The 23,387-nt window shown below is 52.1% G+C and overlaps 1 protein-coding gene across 1 annotated transcript in view; it reads right to left on the bottom strand.

Moving 5' to 3' along the window:
- Positions 1-1,476: 1,476 nt before the first annotated feature.
- The window catches only part of USP43 (ubiquitin specific peptidase 43), a gene marked incomplete at its 5' end in the record, with an annotated part of 55,945 nt that continues 34,034 nt past the window's right edge, over positions 1,477-23,387 (bottom strand). The window contains 7 exons of the mRNA XM_006761680.2: positions 1,477-3,364; positions 9,480-9,644; positions 10,952-11,110; positions 13,416-13,758; positions 13,859-13,985; positions 14,961-15,038; positions 21,545-21,648. Coding sequence (XP_006761743.2) covers positions 2,325-3,364; positions 9,480-9,644; positions 10,952-11,110; positions 13,416-13,758; positions 13,859-13,985; positions 14,961-15,038; positions 21,545-21,648 — 2,016 coding nt within the window. The remainder of the gene's footprint in view (positions 3,365-9,479; positions 9,645-10,951; positions 11,111-13,415; positions 13,759-13,858; positions 13,986-14,960; positions 15,039-21,544; positions 21,649-23,387) is intronic.

The raw sequence follows: 23,387 nt of genomic DNA, 5'->3' as shown, positions 1-23,387 counted from the left end.
AGAAAACAAAAGGTTCAGTTTTCATAGAAACGTAGGTTTATTTCGACAGAGACATGCTCTGTCCTCACAGCCTTCCCTACTGATTCCTCTAGAACGGTGGTTCTCAACCTTCCTAATGCTGCGACCCTTTTAATACAGTTTCTCATGTTGTGGGGACCCCCAACCATAAAATTATTTTCGTTGCTACTTCATAACTGTAATTCTGCTATTGTTATGAATCGTAATGTATGTATGTTCATTGTTACAAATTGAACATAATTAAAGCATAGTGATTAATCACAAAAACAATATGTAATTATATGTGTTTTCCGATGGTCTTAGGCGACCCCTGTGAAAGGTCGTTCGATCCCCAAAGGGGTCGCGACCCACAGGTTGAGAAACGCTGCTCTAGAAGAGAAAGCAGCCTCAGGGAAGGGAATACCAAGGGGCCTCCGACATCCTTGCTGAAGATGGGTCCACCAGGGTCTGTGAGCAATTAGGCCCAGGGCAAGCGCTCCAACTCAGGGTGCATCGTGGAGAACACAGCTAACTCTGGGCGCCCCCTCGGCATACCCAGGGCTATTTAAAGTTGGGACCTTACAAGGGGAGCACATCTGAGGACACAGGAAGTGAAGCTGAGCTTAGAAAGAGCATGGGTGCTAAACATGACGAATGAGCGGCATCTGAGAACGAACCAGATAAAGCAGGAAGGCTCCCAGACTTCATAGCCACAGAGGATGTGGTCAGCCACGGCTCCCACCCGCCCGGAGCACAGCGGCCAGGACCAGGACAGGAACAGAACCTGGACTTCTGAAATGCAGACACAGGTCCACTGTGCACGTGTCCTCAGGTGAGTCAGGGGGCTGGGCTTCCTGCTTCTCCTGTTATCTCGGGTCCACCTTAGCTTGGGTCCACTTAGTTTGTGCTCAAAAGCAAGCGTCTTTCCCAGTGGGGACATAAAAGGACACCATTCTTTCTTCTTAAGAAAAAAAAACAAAACAGCAAAGACATACCAGTGAGCCCGGCAGTGAGTATGAGAACTACATTTGGGGAGTTGATGTCCGGAACCAATGGTTCCCATGAGAAAAGAAGTATTTCTAGAAAGCGTGCTGTTTAAGTACAGACTCACCAGGAACCCCAACTGTCGGGCCACAGGCCTGAGGTCACTTGGCAGCTTCCAGGGGCAGCGACAGGGCATTTGTCAGAGCGGCCACTGAGCAGCATGCGAAGCTCCAGGAAATGGGCAGGCTCAACTCCCAGGCCCTCGCAAGTGAGACCGGGGCTTTCTATGTCTTATAAAGCAAGTCATGTTAGCCCGGCAGGCGTGGCTCAATGGTTGAGCATCAACCTATGAACCAAGAGGCCATGGTTTGACTCCTGGTCAGGGCACCTGCTCAGATTGCGAGCTCCATCCCCAGCAGGGGGGTGTGCAGGAGGCAGCCAATCAATGATTCTCTCTCCCCCTCTCCTTTCCTCTCTGAAATCAATAAAAATATATTTTAAAGCAAGTCATTTTAATTAAAAGCTTTTTAAAATTCCAGTGAGACTCGAGTAATGACGGTCTGATATCAACAGCAATGAGCCGAGTGGATACAGCAGGAACAAAACAATACCATTTATAAAACATGAGTAATCCAGCCATTCCCATATTTCAATGACGGGCTTTTATTAAAAGTATACACACGCCTCATACTTCAACTTTTTTTAAAAAAGAACTTCCTTTTGTCCTAGTATCAAAATAGTTACCTTTTTTAAATACCTTGAAAATCTTTAATACAATTATTTTGTTATATATTAAATATTCTCCTAACACCTCAACCATCTCTCCCCTAGAATCTTGCCTGTCACTACCACTTTTCTGGCATTTCAGTGCTTTATCCCAGAGAAACATTAAAAGGAAAAGATTTTTCCTGTTAAGTCACCTATTTAAATTTAAAAAAAAAATTAATAGCAGCAGCCAATGGCAATATTTGATTTGATAGGGAAGATTCGTGTTAACTGGGCTTCTTTATAGAGTTATGTTGAAAGGTGTGCCCATAACCAATCACTCTTTAAATAATTCCTCAGGTCCTGGACTTAGTTAAACAAAACAGCAGTTCTTGCCCTGAAACGGTAAGGCTGACCCACCAGCACCCTCTAGTGTCCCATGAGGAGAAAAGCAGCCGACAAGACAGGAAGGTGTTTGGATGTGTTGGAAGTCTAGAGGTGAAGACCAAAAATATTTTATTTTTCAGGGGTCCCAGGACAAGTGGCTTCCCAGAGTCCTGCTCGCAAGCCAGGCCGCCTGCAGCTGCTCGGGGCAGAGCTGAGAGAATGCCAGCTTCACACGACACTGGGACGCGCTGTCAAAAGCTGGACTCCGGTAATGTTTTCTTTCGCCTTAAGGAGAGAGTGTGGTACTTCACCCTCTGCAAGCTGCCGAAAGGCGGGTGCTCCCCGGGAACGCTCCTCTGTGCCGGGCTCGGGGCCCTCGCCCTCGGGGGCCTGCAGGCCTTGCGTGGGAGGTGCAGAGAGCTGGGCGCAGAGCGGACAGCGCCCTCCGGGCCCCTGGCCGGGCCCCCCGGCACCTGCAGGGGAGAGGACGAGACTCGAGTCTGCTCACCCACCGCTGGGCTCAGTCTGCCACTCCCCAGGGAGACTGGGGACACCCGGGGCGCCACCTCAGCCCTGTCATTCTTCTTGTTCCTCTTCAAAAACACAGACCTCAGAAGGGTGAGGGTTCCCAGTGGGAGTCTGTCTGTCTCAGGGTCCCTTCCCTCTGCACCTGCCCTGGCTCTGGCGAAGGCATTTTGAGGAGCTGATCTGCCCACCGTACTTGAGGCGTCCTGGGTCCCCACATGGCCACTTCCCTTCCCGTTCGCGGTCCTCTGGCCCTCGGGCCCGGCTCGCTTCTCAGTGTGCACTGAGGGTGTGACTGTGAGCAGCAGATCACACTGCCTGGGGAGCCCGATATCGTGGCCGGCATGTCCCTCCAGTCTCCCCGCTGTGTTCAGAACATCCGAGGCTCCAGGGACGGCTCCATGGCTGAGGTGGCCCTCGGGGCAGGACACGCCGGCTGGTCCTCTCTCGCTGGCTCGCTGCTCGCTACCTTCACCCTTAGCAGAGGGGGTGGCACTTGACCTCGGCCCCGCCGACGTCCCGTCCCCGCCAGCAGCGCCCGTCAGCAGCGGCACGATGGACTGGCTCGTAGACCGAGGCCTCCGCCTGGACTCCAAGTACTCCACCAACTCGACCGACGCCACCACCGGCTTCTCTCTGTGTCCAAAAGACCACCGGAGGGGCATGGTCCTGAAGGCCCCCTGCTTGGCTCGAGAGGCAGTGGGCACCTTCATGCTGATGCTTCGGCCTCTCTCTCCCCGGACCAAGGGCCTGGACTGCAGGCCTCCTGAAAGAGACGCCAAGAGCATTAGCGCCCACAGACCCTCCAGCTCAACAGGAGTCGCTGCAAGTGCCAGCCGTTGAACCGGCAGTGACTGGGCACCTCCGACGCTGCAGACGCTGTGCTGGGCACGGACACAGCCGTGGGCGGGCCACTGCGGCTCCTGCCCACGGAGCATCACGCTCTCACCCCTATTCCACCGAATCCATTTGCGCATTGAAGCCACAGGGCGAACCAGTGCCCAAGAAGGAAGCCAGCTACGGGACAGGCAGCGCAGACTCCTGGTAAAGACCAGTCCCTGAGGCGTCTGGCCCTCCGGTTCAACATCACTTCCATTCATCTTTAAGTATTTCCTGAAACGGCATACTCTGCACAGGTTCTGCTTATTGGACCTGCTTTCCCAGGCCAGATGAGGGCCGGTCCCTGAGTGCCGAGCATGGCATAGAGTGCCAGCCCAAGCCCTGCTCTCAGCCTTCGCAGGTGCTGTTCACTTGCTGAAGGAGTCGGGGCAACGCTGGCTAGAGGCCCATCTTCACCAATGACAACAGCCCCCCAAAGGGAAGCGGAGCCACCCCAGTGTGCGCGGTGGGCAGGGGCGGGCAGGGCCCTCCCCTCAGCATCCTTGGCCCACCGGCCACAGGACCAGCCCTTTCCTGGCCAGTGCTTTCCACCTTCCGAGGGTTTCCACTCACTTCCACACTCAATCAATACTTCCTAAGAGCCTGCTGCAGGCTAAGGACAGTGCTCAGGGCTGGGGACACCGTTCTCGAAAAAATACAAAGTGCTTGTCCCTTATGGGATTTGACAGGAAATAAAACTTTATGTTCTCATGGGATGTCAGGACAAGAGCTATGAGGAAGAACGCAGGGGAAATATGGGGCGGTCAGTGAGTGATGCCTGAGGAATGATGAGACCTCGAGGCAGAGAGGGAAGAAGCCATGTGGAGGTCTGGGGAGAACAGGCTCCAGGCAGAGGCAGCTGCTAGTGCAAAGGCCGGGGGCACAGTTAAGCTTGGAGGGCCAGGGAGGCAGGAAAGAGACACCGTGGTTGGGATCGAAGGAGAAAAGGGGGCTTCCTCTTCTGAGCCCCGACCTGCATTCGGAGACGACTCCGCTGTAGCTGCAGAGTGCAGCCTCTGGCAAGCTGGCCCTCGGGCATTTAGAAGATAAGGGGAAGCTGCATAGGTGAGCTGAGCCTTCTCCGCCTCTGGAACCTCCAGGACGAGGCTGGCGAGGAGAAAGGCTAACTCAGGAGCTGAGGCCATGCCCGCTCCCCACTCTAATAACCACTGCTCAAGAGAAGGTGGAGGGGGGCCCCTTTGGGAGAAACAGAAAAATAACAGCGCACACGAGGGGTCCAGCAAGCAGAGGGTCAGAACATGCGACCATGAGAAGAACCCCTTGAAATGGAGCCACCAGAGGAAAGAGACAACGTAAAGTTCTTAAGGAGACTCAGGTATAAAACAAGAGACTGAAACTATAACTCCCAGGTTTCTCAAGGCAGTAAATGAAGACATCCAAGGTCCCTGTTGGAACTCAAATTGGTGGCTTGACATGATCGTGGAATTTGTTAAAAGTCCGTAACTGTGAAAGCAATGTCTCATACCACCGAGCAAAATGACAAAGAGACAGAAATCTCAGGGGAAAGCTAGGAGACTCAGAGGACAGATCCAGGAGACACAACAGGCAAGTAACGGGAATCTGAAAAGCAGGTGAGACCATAATTAAACAACAAAAAAGATCATTTCCCAAAAGAAAAGCCTGCACCTGTAGAAGGAAAGGCCTCCCCGAGTTCTAGGTGGGATTGATGGACAACACACACCCCTAGGCACGCTCTGGTAGAACTTCTCAACTCCAAGGTCAAGGACAGAATCTTAAAAGCTTCCAGCCAGAAAGAACAAGTGACTCTCACGGAAAAAATAAATAAATAAATGGGCTTCTCACCTGCTGCCCTGAGGCCTGGCAGGCCGTGGGAAAACTCCCGCAGACGCCTGGGAGGAAAGGACTGCAAGCCAAGAGTCCTCCTGCAGCCAAGCGCCACTCACTCCCAAGTGAGAGAAAAGATATGTGGCCGTGCAGTTAGAGGACACATGACGCACACCCCAGAAGGGCTCTGACCAATCACTCCCGGGTCAGAATGAGACCTCAGGCAGCGGTGGTGGAACCATCCGAGGTGCTCAGTGGACCCTGTGGTCCGTGCACCGCCCACCCACCCACGTGGGGCTCAGACGGGGTGAGACTGTGTCACATAACCTTAAGTCAGTGTGTTTGGGATGGAAAGGTACTGCAAGCGGGGTTCTAATTGCAGTCTGAAGAATATCCCACCATCTCAGCAAACCTGAGAGTCGGGGGTTGAGGTGGGGGGCACCTAACGCAGATCAGAGGGATGCCTCACATGTCTGGGGGAGGAAAGAAAGCGGGGGGGAGAGGGGGACAGAAGGACTCGCAGGGAGTTGGTGGCCTTTCATAGCCACATAATTACAGGAAAAGCCATTTGATTGTAAAAATTGGAAACATAAAGCAGCCATTAGCAAGATGGAAACGAACAGAACTTCCACAGGAACAAGGGGAGAAAAGGGGACAAATAACAACATAATCAAATCAGTTAAAAAAATTAAAAAAAGAGAAAGAAGCAATGGAAAAAGTTTTAAATAAAGTGAAGTCAAGTTGTGCAGTTATTATATTAAATATAAATAGACTGAATGTTCCCCATGATAAGGTGGGCTCTGAATTTTTGACAGTAAAAGAAAGCAAGTTCAAGTTCTTGGGGTACCCAATGAAAGCCACAGCTCTACAAGAAGGGGTGCATCTATCGCTTCCCAGCCAGGCAGTCCTATCAAGGTTAATTTAAAGACATAGGCGAATCGAAGACAACCATTGACTCACCTAATTTAACAGTAATGACATAAAGCTCACATCCCTCAAATAGGTGAGGTGTACACTATTTCATACATGCACCGGACACTTAACACAATAATACTCAGGTACTTACTTGCCCACAAAAAGGGAATGTTTGAGAACCACATTCTCGGATCACAATCCACAAAATTAGAAATAAAGATTAAAAAGGTGACCCAAAATATCTTAAATATTTGAGACTCCCAGATAACCTTTAGATCAAAGAGAAATCACAACTGAAATAACATACTATCTGGAAATCACGGAAAGAGAGAAAAACAAAACTTCTGAGCCCAATGAAAGCCATAAAAGGAATGTATCATCGGGGCACCTACCTTACTGAAAACTCAAGGAAGCTTGAGAGACCCCGGCCGCCACACTCCCAGGGACCCCAGCAATATTGTCTAAGGGTCATGTTTTTGTAAAAGTTGCAAAAGCAAGCCGTGTTTCTATCCTTTCCTGGACAGCCTCTAGGACACCCGTCCCCAGTGACGTCAGTGCAGCACCACAAGGTCGAATCCATTCATTTTCATTTAAAAATGCCTCGTTATCACAATGTCCCATAACCAGAGCTGCTGGGAGGATGACGTTCCCCGGCTATCGGTGTTTCTCTGGCATTTGGACCGCTGGCATCTGGGAGGGACCGTTCTGTACGGAACAGCCTCATCCCTGCCTTTGACAATAAAGGTCGTCTCCCAGCCCTGGCCAATGTGGCTCAGTTGGTTGGAATATCATCCCGTTCACCTAAAGGCCAAGGGCTTGATTCCAGGCAGGGCCCTTGCCCAAGTTTTGGGTTTGATCTCATGTTGGGGTGCATATAAGAGGCAGCCGATCAATGCTTCTCTCTCGCTCCCTCTCCCTTCCTCTCTCTCTGGAATCAATGAGAAGCCAGCCTCGGTGAGGATCTCCAGCATAGCCCTGGGGAGAAGAGGTAGTACCACCCAGGACTGAACACCTATGGCTAGATTCTTACCTGCCCAGGTTTAGTGCCACCTCAGAGCTTCTCACACGGTCGCCCTCCAGCCTGATGATCGCTTACCCAGCCTCGCCTTAGCCTCTCAACCATACGTGACACCGTTGGCCACAATTTCCTCTTCTGCATCAGTGGCTCATTTGCACGCAGGTTTCTTCCTGTCTCCCTGGCTCCTCCCCGTTCTTTGCTGGCCTCTCGCCCTGTCTACCGTCCTGTGGGGAGCTCCAGGGATCGCTGAAGGTCTCCACTCCTTCCTATCTGTGCCTTCCCCAGGGGAGCTCAGCCAGCTCCGGGGTTTCAAGTCCATCCCTGTGCTGACGGCTCAAACGTTTATCTCCTTAAACCAGTGGTTCTCAACCTTCCTAATGCCGCGACCCTTTAATACAGTTCCTCATGTTGTGGTGACCCCCCAACCATAAAATTATTTTCGTTGCTACTTCATAACTGTCATGTTGCTACTGTTATGAATCGTCATGTAAATATATGATATGCAGGATGCATTTTCATTGTTACAAATTGAACATAATTAAAGCATAGTGATTAATCACAAAAACAATATGTAATTATATATGTGTTTTCCGATGGTCTTAGGCGACCCCTGTGAAAGGGTCGTTTGACCCCCCCAAAGGGGTCGCGACCCACGGGTTGAGAACCGCTGCCTTAAACCATCTTGACTTGGAGGTCTTATGGGACTCTCAAAGTTATCAAGTCACAAGTTTCTAGATTTCTCTCCAAAACTGACTGTTTCCCACCCAATTCTTTCCCATCTCATTAACTGTACTACTAACCTGACCACCTAGTCACGTATATACTAGCCAACCAGGGTCCTCCTGGATCACTCACTCTCTCACATCAGCAAACCCATCAGCTCCATCTTCAAGTATATCCAGTATCTAACATCTCTTACCTAACACGCTCGTCCAAGCCACCACTCTCGCCTGGACAATCACATAAGACTCCCCACCGACCTTCTGTCTTCCACTCTCGCCCCTCTATGATGTATCCTCCACACGGCAGCCAGAGTAGACTTTTTAAAAATATAAATCAGCCTGGCCGGCATGGCTCAGTGGTTGAGCATCGACCTATGAACCAGGAAGTCATGGTTCAATTCCCAGTCAGGGCACATGCCCAGGTAGTGGGCTCAATCTCCAGTGCGGGGCAGCCGATCAATGATTCTCTCTCATCATTGATGTTTCTATCTCTCTCTCCCTTTCCCTTCCTCTCTGAAATCAATAAAAATATATTTGAATATGTATGTATATAAATATAAACATATATATATGTGTGTGTGTATATATACACACACACACACACACACACACATACTCTAGAGGCCTGATGCATGAAGATTCGTGCAAGAATGGGCCTTCCTTCCCCTGGCTGCCGGCACCGCCTTCGCTCCGCCTTTCCACCTTCCCACGCTGCCCAGAGGCACGGAGCAGCTGGTGCAGTGCAGAATGCCTGCGTCATTGCCATGGCGACGCAAGCATCCCGCCCCACCCCCAGCCGCTCTGTGCCTGCATATGCAAATGAATTCACCATCTTCGTTGGGTTAATTTGCATACTCCTGATTGGCTGGTGGGTGTTGCAAAGGCATGGTCAATTTGCATCTTTCTCTTTTATTAGTGTAGATATGTGTGTGTATGTGTGTGTGTGTATGTATGTATGTATTTTTTTACATACATTACTTCTCTGCTCAAAATTCCCCCAAAGCTACCCACTGTACTTGGGATAAAATGAAACCTTAGTCCATGGGCCCTGGCCCCTGATCGCCTGTCTCTGTCCTCCTCGCTCACTGTGCTCCGCCACAGCTCGGTGGCTTCCGCCCTCCCACACCCCCCGCTCATCCCAAATCCATGCCTCACTCTCACTCGCTCTGTCCAAAGCGGCCTCCTTTGTGGAAAGGCCCTCCCCCACGGCCTCTGTGCCCTCTCTCCCTCACCCCTGCCACAATATCTTTTTCTCTGACTATTCACCTCTCCCCCTTGTCCCTGCTCTACGTCATGTCATCACATCCGTTTACTTGTTTCCGTATTGTCTTCCCCTGAGACAGTGAGCTCCACGGAGCAGAAAGGATGAACCTGCTGCTGGAGAGGACAGGGGAGGAGGGGTAGGCAAGGGCGGGTGTGGAAGACCCGACCTGACAGACGAAGAAGCCTCGCACAGTGATAGACACTGGATACTCAAGGCCATGATCCAGCCCTCGTTCAAGAAAATAATCAGCCCATTTAACCAACTCGATAAAACATACCCTTTTCCTGACTGGAGAAGCTGCTTGTGCAAACGAGAGGGTCAGGCCCCGGGGGCTGGGTGGGGCTGGGGGCCGAGCGCCAGGACGACAGGCTTCCCCTCGTGCTGCTGGGGTTGCTCCCGAGCCTCAGGAGCCAGTGATCGGACAGGGAGGAGCTGGTGGAGCCTGCGGAGGAAGCACAGAGGGAGGGAAGATAGAAAGACTGAAGGGTCTTGGGTTCGATTCCGGCCAAGGGCACATGCACGGGTTGGGGCTCGATCCCCAGTAGGGGGCGTGCAGGAGGCAGCCGATCAATGATTCTCTCTCATCATTGATGTTTCTATCGCACCTTCTCCAGCATCGGGGGTCGCTGCGGAGCTCCGCGGGGCCGGACTCCCACCCCCGAGCCCTGGAACTGCCGACCAGAGCAGAATCACACACTCGAAGTTCAGGGCCAGAGGAGAAACCTGCAACTGATCACCCGCTGGCCAAGCTGGAAGTTTAAGGACAGGCGTTGGGCTCAGAGAGGCAAGTGCATTGATGAGAATGGAAATGCTTCCCACGAAATTACTTTTCCCCAACTCCCGTTTCCTAAACACGGTGTGCTCTCCATTCTTCCTACAATCTTCTGCGAAGGGAAGGCAGGCTTTGCATTCGGGGTGATTTAGACCATTTAGGGGGCATCTTAGTTTTATTTGGCTATTTTCCAACAATTGGAGAAAAAAATCTGAGTAGTGTTTTTAAAAAGCTTTTATCCTAAAGGTAAGGATGGCTAGTTTTCAGAGTGAAATAAGTCACATAAAGCCCTAGCTGGTTTGGCTCAGTGGATAGAACATTGTCCCGCAGACTGAAGGGTCCCAGGTTTGATTCGGCCAAGGGCACATGCTCGGGTTGGGGCTCGATCCCCAGTAGGGGGCGTGCAGGAGGCAGCCGATCAATGATTCTCTCTCATCATTGATGTTTCTATCTCTCTCTCCCTCTCCCTTCTTCTCTGAAATCAATAAAAATATATTTTTAAAAACAGTCACACATAAAGGTCATGACTTCCAAGCATGTTTGAGGTCAGGGTTAGCTAATACACGCATCGCTGGGTAGCAGTTAGGTAAGCACTAAGTTTCCCGTGAAGACCCTGCCACCCTCATGACTGCCCTGCCCTTTCTGACAGGACAAACGCAGGCCGCTATTGAACAAGCTTAATTAAAAGCTGGCTTGACATGAGTGAGACTGGAACTATGAAATCCCACGCCACCAAGAGTCACCTGCCACGGGTACAAAACACTATTCCTGTCCCCTTTCTTAGATTTCAGTATGACCACACCCTTCCACACGGGATGCCAGCCGGCGGTGCTCACATCTCTGCAGCAGCAGCCACAGCTTCCTCTTTCAGACCCCTGCCTCCCGCTCTTGGCCCTGGACGTTGGACTAAGCGCCTTCCCAGCTCTGAAAGGGGCTCCCCACCCCCGCTGCCCTGCCCTGTCCTGAGCAGCACCCACCTCTCATGGAGCTGCTGGCTGACCAGCAAGGGATGCTGTTCCGTTTCTGATAAAACAGGATGTAAGCCCCCCGGGTGATGACCTCCTCTTCCGGCAGCGGCTCCACCATGCTGTCGTCGTAGCTGTACCACTGGCCGTCCAGGGAGTTCCGGCAGTAGGCTGCAAAGGTCCAAACCCAACTCCCATTACGGTGGCCCCCCCAAAGCAGCAAGACATACCCCACTGTCAGAGCTTAGGAATGGACAGGTTTGCAACAGAACGAGAAATCTTGGTCCATTCTGGGCCAGAAATGAATTGTGTGGAATCCAAAAGGATCCATCAGTTACACGCCCAGATGCTTCCTGATAAGGCGTGCTGCGACTTGAAACGGAATTTGACCTTGTAGCCGCTGCTCAAGCACAAGCTCCAATCAAAGGGAGCCCCAAGTTGCTGAGCCAGGCCATGCTGTCCACATGCACCCCATTTCTTCTGAAAGGCTTCACATTACACACCTCTACTTCAGTATGCAATGAGAACACGCAGTTGGATTATGGAATGCCTCTTTCCTACCCAAGAACTGAAGGCCCACATTTAAGAAAATGCTCACAGCCCAGCCGGTGTAGCTCAGTGGTTGAGTGTCAACCTATGAGCCAGGAGGGTTCGATTCCCGGTCAGGGCACATGCTTGAGTTGCCGGCTCGATCCCCAATAGGGGGTGTGCAGAAGGCAGCCCAGCAATGATTCTCTCTCATCATTGATGTTTCTATCTCTCTCTCACTTCCTCTCTGAAATCAACTTTTAAAAAAGAAAATGCTCATTAATAAGGGTCTCACCACCTTCCAAACAATTAAAACAAAATATTCTCCTTTCCCTCATATCGCAGTGAATGGTACTCTAACCCACTCATCTGGGATCAGCCAACTTTTCCTGTAATGGACCAGACAGAAACTATTTCACGGCACACGTGGTCTCTGCCATATATTCCTGTTCTTTTGCCGGTTTTTAAAATGCACAAACTATTTCTACCTCACGAGCCGTACAACAGGTACTGGGCTGCATGTGGCCCATGGGCCGTAGTTTGCTGACCCCTGCACTAATGCAAATCAGGCACCTCACAGTCCATCTGTGCTCTCCCCTTTCCCTTCCACCCTACACCCAGCCCAAAAGCCACTTTTACTGATTTCCCTTCCAGAACGTGTCTTGAATACCTGCTTGTCATCATTCATGCACCAGACAATACTGTCTCGCACTGAGCCCCAGAAACAACCTCCTGACTGGATCTACAACTTCCACTCTCACTCCTTTCTACCTGTTCTCCAAAGAGCAGAGCTCCTACCTCCATTTGTTAACAGAATTACACCTTGAGTCCTCTGCCTAAAACCCTAAAGGGCTTCCCATCACCCTCTAGAATAAACATGAACTCTTGTCCGTGGCTTACGGTGCCTTCTCATCCAGCCCCATCTTGTCCTACCCCTGACTCACTACCCTTCAGCTGGGACAGGCTTGCATCCGTTCTCAAACCACACCACACCTCAGGGCCTTTGCACATGCTCGCAGTGCTGCCCATCATGCTCCTCCTCCCATTAGTCACATAGCTAGTTCCACCAAAGGGACATCCTCAGAGAGGCCTCATCTCTATCACAGAGACCATTACTCAGTCAGCCACCTTTCCATAATGCCAGGCAGTGAAAATGCTCATGTGGCCAGCCCCCTTTTTGTGGTCTGTGTCTGAAATTAGATTGAAGGTCCACGAAGGCAGGACTCATATCTGCCTTGTTCATCACTGATACACCAGCATCCAGCACAGGGTCTGGCAGAGAATGAGACCTTAATATTTGTCCAATGAATGAATGAGTGATGACCATGGATTTCTGCACAGTCCGGTGTCTTCCAAATTCCAGGTACATTAGTACACTACAACAGTGCACCCTTTGAAAAATGAATATTTTAAAGCATTTTTAAAGGTGAAATAATTTATGTTCTTCTAGAACAGAACAGACTAAGGTAGATGAATATGAACAACTGAACAAGTCACCAAGCTATTTGTGTCTGTCCTTCCATTCGTCTACTTCTCTCAAGTTGCTCTTGAAGGTAACAATTAAATGTACCCCATTGAAATAAAAACATCTGATAGGAATCCAAATCTGATAAATAAGAGCCCTCATGCTGAAGCACAAACAAGGATAAACATCATTCTCTCGGTTCTAACAATTACCCTCCTCTACTTGACGTGGTCGAAGATTCGGGCCATAACTGACTTTACATCCCAACCACCCACCACCCACCCAGCTCGACTCTACGGCTTGGACCAGGCCCCTGCCCTCCGGCAGATGCCCGGGGAGCAGCGGGTGAGGGGCCAGCTCACGTCGAGTGGCCGCATGAGCTCGGCATGGCATTCCAAGGGTGCCTCCTCCCGGGGCATCGAGGCCCAGGCCACAGCCACGACAGATGGCCAGGGCAGCCACCAGCCAAGAGGCAGCGCTCACCTGTGTAATGCCCACCTTGCAGACTGCCGTGGTGGTTGCAGACAGCGTACAGGTCATACAGGAAGTCCAGCGGGTAGCTGGTGGGCAGGCAGGCTGGCTGCTTCCAGGACGGCCAGGGGCCGGGTGCGGCCCCAGTGCTCCTCTGAGCCACGTGCGGAGCCATGTTGAGGCCGCAGAGCGGGAACTTCACCAGCGTGGAGAGCTTGTTTCTTCGCCCCCCCACCTGACAGAACCTCTTGAGGTGGACGATGAGGATGTCAGGCAGCGTCCACAGGCTTAGCTTCACCACGCCCTGCTGCAGGGCTTGGCAGTGGGGGCACTTCCACGCGTCGTCCTGGGCCAGCTGCAAAGGAGGCCACCCGATGTGAGGCCCCCACGGCACTGGGCCTCCTCCCGCCGCCCCCCACCCCCTGGCAAGGTGACCGGTCCCCCTCCCACCGGACCTGCTCCTCCTTCGTGTAGAACTGAAAGCATTCGTCCAAGGTGCAACTGTGCTGCTGGTGCGCCTGCTGCTGCCGCCACACGCTGTCCGCGTCCTGCACCCGCGCCTCCTGGAGGCTCCCGAACAGGCTGCAGAGAGGAGCGATGCCGTCAGGGCTTCACTCTTCCAGAGGGGTCGCTCCTCATCTCCACTCCCAGCCCGCAGGTGGAAGGACCCACCGGGCGAGGCGAAGGTGGCCCGGGGGCCTCATGCCCTGACTCAGCGCTTCCTCTGTTCCCTGGAGTTCTGCCTCCCCCCCACCGAGCTCCGCGAGGGACCCAGTCCTCGCCTCATCTGCCTCTGCTTCCTTGTCCTAGCGCAGGGCCTACCACCCAGAAGCAGGTTAATGAACACCCGCTGGGCTGAACAGTGTCCTCTTTCAAAGTACGGCCGACGCACTCGGTGTCACAGAAGCAGCCGAGTGCAGTGATTAAGGGCAGGACGACACGGGCTCAAATCCCAGCTGAGTTAGGCACCAGCTGTGTGACACTGAGCAACTGTGGCGCCTCTCTGGGCCTCAGCTTCCACATCTGAAAAGGTAGGTGATGTGGTATCCACCTGACACGATGTACTAAAGATTAAATAGATTGCAAATGTGCCAAGTGCTCAGAGCAATGACTGGCACAGGGTAAGCATTACGTAACAGTCTACTCCAACTGTGACACCACTAGTGCCACCTGCCACCACCACTCTTACTATCACAGGCACATCTTGTTTGACTGCACTTCACGGATGTGCTTTGTTACAAATTGAAGGCAAGCCCCTCCACCAGCAGGATTACGACTCGCTTTGTTGCGGCACTCGCTTTGTTGCGGCACTCGCTTTGTTGCGGCACCCACTTTGTTGCGGCGGTCTGGAACTGAACCTGCAGAATCCCTGAGGTGTGCCTGTACTGCCCTCATTGTTTCCACACAGACAACTGGCACCAGGGTTTCTCAGAGGCATGGATCACGTGGCATCAAGGAGATATGTGTACTGCCTCAGTCACTGGGGCAATGGGCACAGGACGATGCCTGCACAGGCAGGCCCCTCTCCCCGCTGGGGTCAAATCCTGTCAGACTCACCGCTCCTTGGCACAGCTATCCCACTCGACGGCCAGCTTGATGTGTGGAGGGCCTCCGGGCCTCCTGAGATGCAGAGCCCTGAAGGAGAGAACAGGGAGCCCATGAGAAAGCACGCAGCCTCCTTCCCACATCTCTGCAGGGGGCGACGGTCGGCCTCCAACCCCAGGACTAAGCTTCCAAACAGAAACGCCCAACGCAGAGCGCAACCCGAGGACCTGGAGGCTGCTGGCTGCGGAGGCTTCATCCTAATCTGCCTCCCAACACGCCCCAGCCACTCCCTGGAGCTGGTGAGCTCCGAGCACTGGGGATACTGCAAGGACACAGACCAACTCTCCAGTGCTCCCCAGAACCTTCTAGTCTGGGGGGCAGTTCCACTTGAACATCTCACACAAGTCCCCAATCCTGACGATGCCTAAAACGAGCTGCTCACTTTCCCCCACCACAAAGTGAAAAGATCTCCCTGAGTCCACCTCCTCGACCTAAAAGGTCTTCTCTCTCAGACCCTCGAATACACAGAAACGCAAAATACGAATCCGCCTCTAGCTCTTCCCAGCTCCATGGGCTCAGTCCGTATCTGAACAGGTTTCTTTTTCTTAACACAGAAGAGACACATCGAGAAGAGGGTGGAGGACATGCGGCTTTGTCCCCGAATCAACAAGGCATGGGCAGGAGCTGGGACAGTCTGCACCTGATGGCGCTTGGAATGGATTGTGAGAAAAAAGAGGGGACGTCACATGAGAACCTGTCACCGGGATGATTCAAAAGCACGGTGTGAGCTCCCGGAAGGCACGGAATCCTACGGCCGAGCAGTGCCAGGTCTAGGGTGGAGGCTGGCACCATCCCAAGGAACCGGAGCCAGCAGGGAGCAAGAAGCAGATGTGTCTGGGAGAAGGCCTTCAGCTTGTCATTCCGATGGAGAATGACTGCCCTTCCTCATCTTTGTGTGGAATGAGGGGAACTAAGCTGGGCATGTGGCTGTCTCCCTCTCCATCTGCCTCACTCCCCTGGTGGATGGGATTGGGGGGAGGTAGTCAGCTCATCTCTCCTGCTTACGCCTCCCTGCGGCCTAATCACTAACAAGCAGGTCCTCCCTCATCATGCCCTGAGCTTCCTGGAAGCAGCTCTATCTCTGCAGGTGGAAGGCTGGTCCCTGTAGGTGGATGGCTGGTCCCTGCAGGTGGATGGCTGGTCCCTGCAGGTGGAAGGCTGGTCCCTGCAGGTGCAAAGCTGGTCCATGCAGGTGGATGGCCGGACCCTGCAGGTGGATGGCTGGTCCCTGCAGGTGGAAGGCTGGTCCCTGCAGGTGCAAAGCTGGTCCATGCAGGTGGATGGCCGGACCCTGCAGGTGGATGGCTGGTCCCTGCAGGTGGAAGGCTGGTCCCTGCAGGTGCAAAGCTGGTCCATGCAGGTGGATGGCCGGACCCTGCAGGTGGATGGCTGGTCCCTGCAGGTGGAAGGCTGGTCCCTGCAGGTGCAAAGCTGGACCTTGCAGGTTGAAGGCTGGTCCCTGTAGGTGGATGGCTGGTCCCTGCGGTGGATGGCTGGTCCCTGCAGGTGGATGGCTGGTCCATGCAGGTGGATGGCTGGTCTCTGCAGGTGGATGGCTGGTCCCTGCAGGTGGAAGGCTGGTCCCTGCAGGTGGATGGCTGGTCCCTGCAGGTGGATGGCTGGTCCCTGCAGGTGGATGGCTGGTCCCTGCAGATGCAAGGCTGGCGGACTAGGATGTCTCTTTAATTCAGAGGAGACATAATGGGGATCCTGTGTGCAGCCCTAGGTCCAAGCCTCTTTCTCTACAGGCACATCTTGCTTGATTGCACTTCACAGATGGATTTTCTTTACATATTAAAGGACCCTCGAATTCCCCATTCCCACAATCGAGAGACCTGCCTTGCCGGGGGTGGGGGTATTTAATTCTGTGGAACCTACTCAAAAGCTCACATTGGACTCATATCTAAGCCATAGCCTTTACTCAGCAAAGGATCCTCTAATGCACCTGATGTGCTGACCTCTTTCTGCCTCGCTCCCCAGACCCTTTCCCACCAGAGCCTCGCTTGGGGTGGGAAGGAGACGTGGTGTCCTCGGGCTCTGGCTGTTGTACAAAAGCCCACAGGCCACACAAAGAGAGAAGCTTACGTGAAACCTGCAGTCTGCTTCTTGTCAAACAGGAATGAGGACATTATTTGACTTTATGGCAGGATGTGCTTCCAGGAACACATGGGCGTAGTCTCTGCCCTGAGGAGCTAAGAGTCTAATGGGAGAGACTCAGAGGAATGCACCAGGGCTGCTCTGCAGACCAGGGAAGACAACCTGCAGAGGAGGCACCATGGTGTCCAGGGGAGTGGCGAGGGGAAAGGGTCAGAGGTTTGTACAGGCAGAGAGAGGGCTGGGGGGAGAGAAGGGCAGGGTTTGTGCTGGAATGAGCAGTGAGGGAAGGCCACATGGTGAGAGGGCGGGTCCAGACCTCGGAGGGAGGGAGGGCTTTGCATGCAACCCTTGGAGGTGTGGACTTGACCCTGTGGGCCACCAAAGGGTATAGATGCAGATGGAGGAGAGGGACACTGGTCTAGAGGCAGGTAGGACAGGTGGAGGTTCCCGGGCGTCCAGCAAAGAGGTGCTAAGGGCCTGAACTCAGGCGATGGTGGTAAACATAGAGAGGAGGCAAGAGATCTGAGGAACCCCCTGGATTTGGAACAGGGGGACCTGGTGGTGGGTTAACTGTGAGGAGAAAGTGAGGATGACCCCTAGGTTGCGAGCTTCGGTCGCTGGGCACATAGATGGTGGTCACCTATAGTCACAGAAGACAGGAGAGGAAAGGCCTCCCGGGAAGAGTTCCAATTGGCCAGCGTCCAGTTTCCATGTCTCTGAGACATCTCGGTGGGCCAGGTGGGTCTGCATCCGAGACCTGGGCCTGAAGGTGGCAGGGAGAACCCAGGCAAGATGGCCCAGGATCAGAGTGCAGAGGAGCACACAGCAGGCCGCACTGGGACACTGAGGCCCCACAATATTTGAGGGCCCCAAGAGGGAGAGAAACACTCCAAGGAAACAAGGAAATGTCTAGGAGATAAGCAGAACACAGTATCCTATCTAATAAAAAGGGAATATGCTAATTGACCCTCATGCCATCGCAAAGATGCCGGCGCCCACAGCCAATAAGGAGGGAATATGCTAATTGACCCTCACGCCATTGCAAAGATGGCGGCACCCACAACCAATAAGGAGGGAATATGCAAATTGGCTGCCCCGCCCTCAAAGATGACGGCGCCCACAGCCACAAGATGGCCGGGAGGGGAGGGCAGTTGGGGGCGATTGGGCCAGCAGGGGAGCAGTTAGGCATTGATCAGGCTGGCAGGGGAGTGATTAGGGGGTGATCAGGCTGACAGGCAGGCAGGCAGGCAAGCGGTTGGGAGCCAGCAGTCCCAGATTACGAGATGGATGTCCAACTGCCAGTTTAGGCCCAACCCCCTAAACTGGCAGTGACCTCCCCAGGCCTCTGTTTTTGGGTTTTTTTTTTTCTCTCTCTCTCACAAGGTTTTTTTTCTAACCTCTAAACTTAAACTGGCAGTTGGACATCCCCCAAGGGGTCCCAGGTTGGAGAGGGTGCAGGCTGGGCTGAGGGACACCCCCCCCCAGTGCACAAATTTCGTGCACCAGGCCTCTAGTATCCATACAATGCAATATCATTCAGCCTTATAAAGAAAGGAAATTCTGCCGAAACCGGTTTGGCTCAGTGGATAGAGTGTTGGCCTGCAGACTGAAGGGTCCCAGGTTCGATTCCGGTCAAGGGCATGTACCTAGGTTGTGGGCACATCCCCAGTAGGAGATGTGCAGGAGGCAGCTGATCTATGTTTCTCTCACATCGATGTTTCTGACTCTCTATCTCTCTCCCTTCCTCTCTGTAAAAAATCAATAACATATATTAAAAAAAAAAAAAAAGAAAGGAAATTCTGACACACGCTACCATGTGGATGCGCACTGAGGACATTGTGCTAAGTGCAACAAGCCAGTCACAAAAGGACGAGCACTATGTGATTCACTTATATGAGGTACCTAGAGTCGTCACAGTCACAGTCACAAACAGGATGTAGGATGGCGGTTTCCAGGGGCTGAGAGGTGGGGGAGGGGGGGAGTCATTGTTTAGCGGCTACAGGGTTTTAGTTAGGAAGATGAAAAAGTTCTGAAGATGATGGTGGTGATGGTTGCACAACACTGTAAATGTACTTAACACTATTGAACTGTCCACTTAAACATGTTAAGATGATCAATTACATGTGATATCTATTTGGCCACAGTTTTTCACCGATGGCTGAACCCAGTCAGCATGGAACAGAGTACGGAATCTCAGAGGGAAGGCGGGGGAGGGTGGGTGAGTGGGGGGTAACCAACCAAAGACCTTGTATGCACATATGCATCACCCATGGACACAGACAATAGGGCGCTGAAGGCCTGGGGCAGGAGTTGGAAGGGGGGCAGGAGGGGGCTAATGGGGGAAAAAGGAGGACATACCTAATACTTTCAATAATAAATAATTATTTTTTTAAAAAGTAATTTCTAGGGGGAAAAGGAGGTGCTGGGATAATAGAGCAAGAAACTGAGGCTATCAGATGCTGAGGAGAGGGAGGGGTGAGTGGGGGAGGGGTAGAGAGGGAGGGGTGACAGGCTGAGTGGCTGAAGGTGGGAGGAAGGGCTGCAGCCTCAGGGGAGGGCTCCCTTTAGCAGGGCCAGCCTGGGGGCAGCTACACTCTTCAGTGTTGCTCAAACCACCTCTAGTGACAGGCCCACATCTCGGTTTGTTTTCAAATCAGAGCAGACTAATACTTCTGTAAACTAATATAATAAAAATGTACTGGGGGGGGGAGGGAAGATATAAAAATACAAGTTCAATTTAAAAAATTATTCTATTCATCATGTTTTAAATTGCCCTATCACATTGCTCTAATGCTTCTAAATGTTTCCTCTCGGGTTCTTGTCATGGACTGGGGACAACCAGCGGGTGCCTGAGGAGCTCTCTGAGTGCCTCCAGGGGGCCCTTCCCACAGCCTCCACCCCAGGCTCGGTCTCCCCCTCACACCCAGGCAGGCCCAGCTAACATTCCTCTGCCTCCCTAACTCTGTATAGCATCGACCAGCCCAGGAGGGTGCAGATGGGGTGTAGGGCACAGAGCTTCCTGGCTTCCCCCTATCCTGGCTCCTGGTCTCTTTATACAGGGAGGGGCCAGTCCCTGTTATAAGTCTGACACCAATTCAGGTTCTGACACCAATTCCTAGTGTGTTTTTTCCAAACCTCCAACACTGACCTCAGTTCTGACTCTCCCCACCTGGAGAAGCCTCAGGCCCCACAGGCTAAGGGCTCAGTCCTGTAGGATGATGGCACCGCCTCCCACCTCAGACACCAATCGCAAGTCCGGGTTGCCTGCCACATGGGCTTCTGACCAAACCAATAATCGCTTGGAGGGTCCTAGGGTCCCCACCTTGGGTTCAGTTAATTTGCTCAGAGCAGCTCACAGAACTCAGAGAAACAGTGTACTGATTAAATTACCAGTTTATCATAAAAAGGCTTAACTCAGGCCAGGCTCCACCCTCCCAGCACCTCCATGTGCTCATCAGGCCAAAGCCCCCCAAACGATGTCCTTCTGGTTTCGATGGAGGCTTCATTACATAGTCATGACTGATTACATCATTAACCAGGGGGATAGGCACCCTCCAGCTCCTCCCCACCTCCCCAGGGTCAGTGGGTGGGAGTGGACATTCTAACCCTCTAATCATAGGCTGGTTCGCCTGGCAACCAGCCCCCTCCTTAGGTGCTATCCAAGAGTCACCTCGTCACACACACATGGATGTGGCTGAAAGGGGTCATTATGAAGGATAACAAGACATCGTTAATGCTTTCATCATTTAGGAAATTCTAAGGGCTTCAGGCGCTCTGTGCCAGAACTGGGAGCCCCAAATGTGTATGGCTTATGATAACCCAAAACATCACCCCGACACTGGACTCCGTCAGCCTTGGCTGACCAAGCCAGGAAATGAGACCCTCCCTGAGGGTCTGTCTGTGGGGAAGGAGCAAAGCTGGCTCTCGGGTCCTGTGCTGGCCCGCGGGCTGCTGGGCAAGGCTGTGTCCAGTGGGAGGCTGTGTGCGGGCCCGTGGAGAGTCAGGAAGTCAGAACCACTGGAGACACGGCCACACCGGTTTCATCCTCAGCCAGAGTCCACAGCTGACTACAGTTTGGGGCCGATGGTTCAGGTAGAATTCTCCCCTCCGCTAGACGGGGAATTCAGCTTGAATTCAGTAGCATGACTAATTGAATGAATTTGGGTTTTTCACTCAGATCTGGGTTCAAATTTGGGTTTGGACATTCACTAGCCATGCGAGTGTGAGCACGTTAGCCGATCTCTGGGAACCTCAGTGTCTCCTCATCTTTGAAGTGAGCATCACACTTCCTCCCTACACATAAGGACCGCAAGCCCTTACGTGTGTAAGGACCCACCTCGAAGGCAGACACTGGAGAGGCAAGTTACAGAGAGTGGCTACAATTGTAATCAATGGTATTGACACATTCATACTCGTACCAAATCCGGACATCCCCTTACCTGTCCACTGCCCAGTGACAGAGAGGCCTGCTGTCCTGTGGGGACAAGTAGCTAAGGGCCAGGGATTGCCCCACCACCCGGATGGCGAACAGCGGCCCTGGGTTCTGCCAAGACAAAAACGGGGAAGGGGATCATCAGGCCCGTTGTTTTAAATTAGGCTCTGAGTGCAGATACATTACTCAAAAACTGTAAGCCTTTCTGTTTACAGTCTATTTTGAATATTCCCGTAACAATTAGTATTCAAAACCGAGATGTGTGACGGCTTCATCTGCTTCTGAAGATGCACAGTTTCTTTTCACACAGTGATCGAACACTGTCTAACGCAGTAAATTTCCCAGAGGGATAAGCATGCTGTTCTTAAATAACTCCTGTTTCATTGGAACAGAAGCTGGCACGGTCACTGGAAAAATAAATCAAGTATGTTAATGAATTATTAATCGGTAATTTAACTTACTTGAAGAAATTATCATCGCCAAATTACCAAAATGAGCCAATAATCTAAAAGCAAATTAGCTTATATTTTACATTCCAAATGCCAATAAACACTTCAAAACAAGCCACATAAGGAAATACCAGCTATGTTTTTAGTCTAAGTTCCTAATGCATATTTCTGGTCCCCAAAATACCATCCAACTTCTAAATAAAGACCCAACACACTGCTACTATTTGACATCGAAATGAATATGATCTATATAAACATTTACAAGATGAATGAAAACAAGAAAAAGAATGATTTTCCAACCCAGTTATTCTGGTTCAGGGTCATGGGTGGCCAGGTCTCTGCTGGGAGCTCAGGGCACAAGGTAGGACCCATGCTGGACAGGACACCCTTCCATCACAGGGCGCTCACAGGGTGCTCACACCGCACTCACACCGCACTCACACCCACACCCACACCCACTCAGACTGGGACAATTCAGACACCCTTCGCCTCATGTGCACATCTCTGGGACGTGGGAGAAAACCACACACACACACACACGCACACATGGGGGTGGGAGGTAGGAGTGTGCAGACTCCAGAGACAGTGGCCCCAGCCTTGTTATTTGAGGACCTGCTGTGCTTCCTAAGGAGAAGCTAGTTAAATCTTGAGCTGTGCTGGTTGGATGGCAACAGAAGGCCGCTGCACTGTGTGGAGGCAGCTTACCCAGCCTGCACACAAAGGAAGTTTACAAAGTCGCCATAAACATACCTCGGCAAAGATAACTCTCCTCTTTTATAATTCGTGCGAGGTAAAAGCCCGTCCAGCAAATGGGCCATTTGTGTAAGAGTCACTTTCCTGTCCTCTCTCTTTGGCTGGAGAAATTCATTTGAGAACCTCCACAATATGCTCACTATTTTCCATCTCTTCAGTTCAAGGATGTGAATTCTGAATGTATTCTTTCCAAATGATTAGCATATGGAGCCAGTATTGAATACATTACTAAAAGCATTCCGAGTTACATGGGTGGGCTAGCGTGGGAAGCTCACCGCCAACCATTCAGCATACATTATTCCTACAGAAAATCCTTCCAACCACATGTTTACCGATGACTGGAAAGGCGTCCACAGCTGAGTTGGAGGTGACCTGCAATAGAATTTTGCTGGCACCACCGATTGCTTGATTGGTTTCTAAAGTCAAAATGACTGCAGGGGGCAGAGGCAAAGGCCCCCGTGTGTCCGGGGGAGAATGGGCCAGCTGGGTTCAATGTTCACATGACAGTGGTTCATCCGCTTTCAAGAATCAGGGGCACAGGGTTTGGGGGAGGCTACAGCTATTCCTAGACACCGTGACCTACTTAGAGAGAAGCCGTGTTTCTAATTTGGGCTCTGGCAGAGCTGCTAGGCAGAACAAGAGCAAAGT

The sequence above is a fragment of the Myotis davidii genome, unplaced genomic scaffold, assembly GCF_000327345.1.
Source record: "Myotis davidii unplaced genomic scaffold, ASM32734v1 scaffold37, whole genome shotgun sequence".
NCBI lineage: Eukaryota > Metazoa > Chordata > Mammalia > Chiroptera > Vespertilionidae > Myotis > Myotis davidii.
This window is presented reverse-complemented; position numbering and strand designations above follow the sequence as displayed.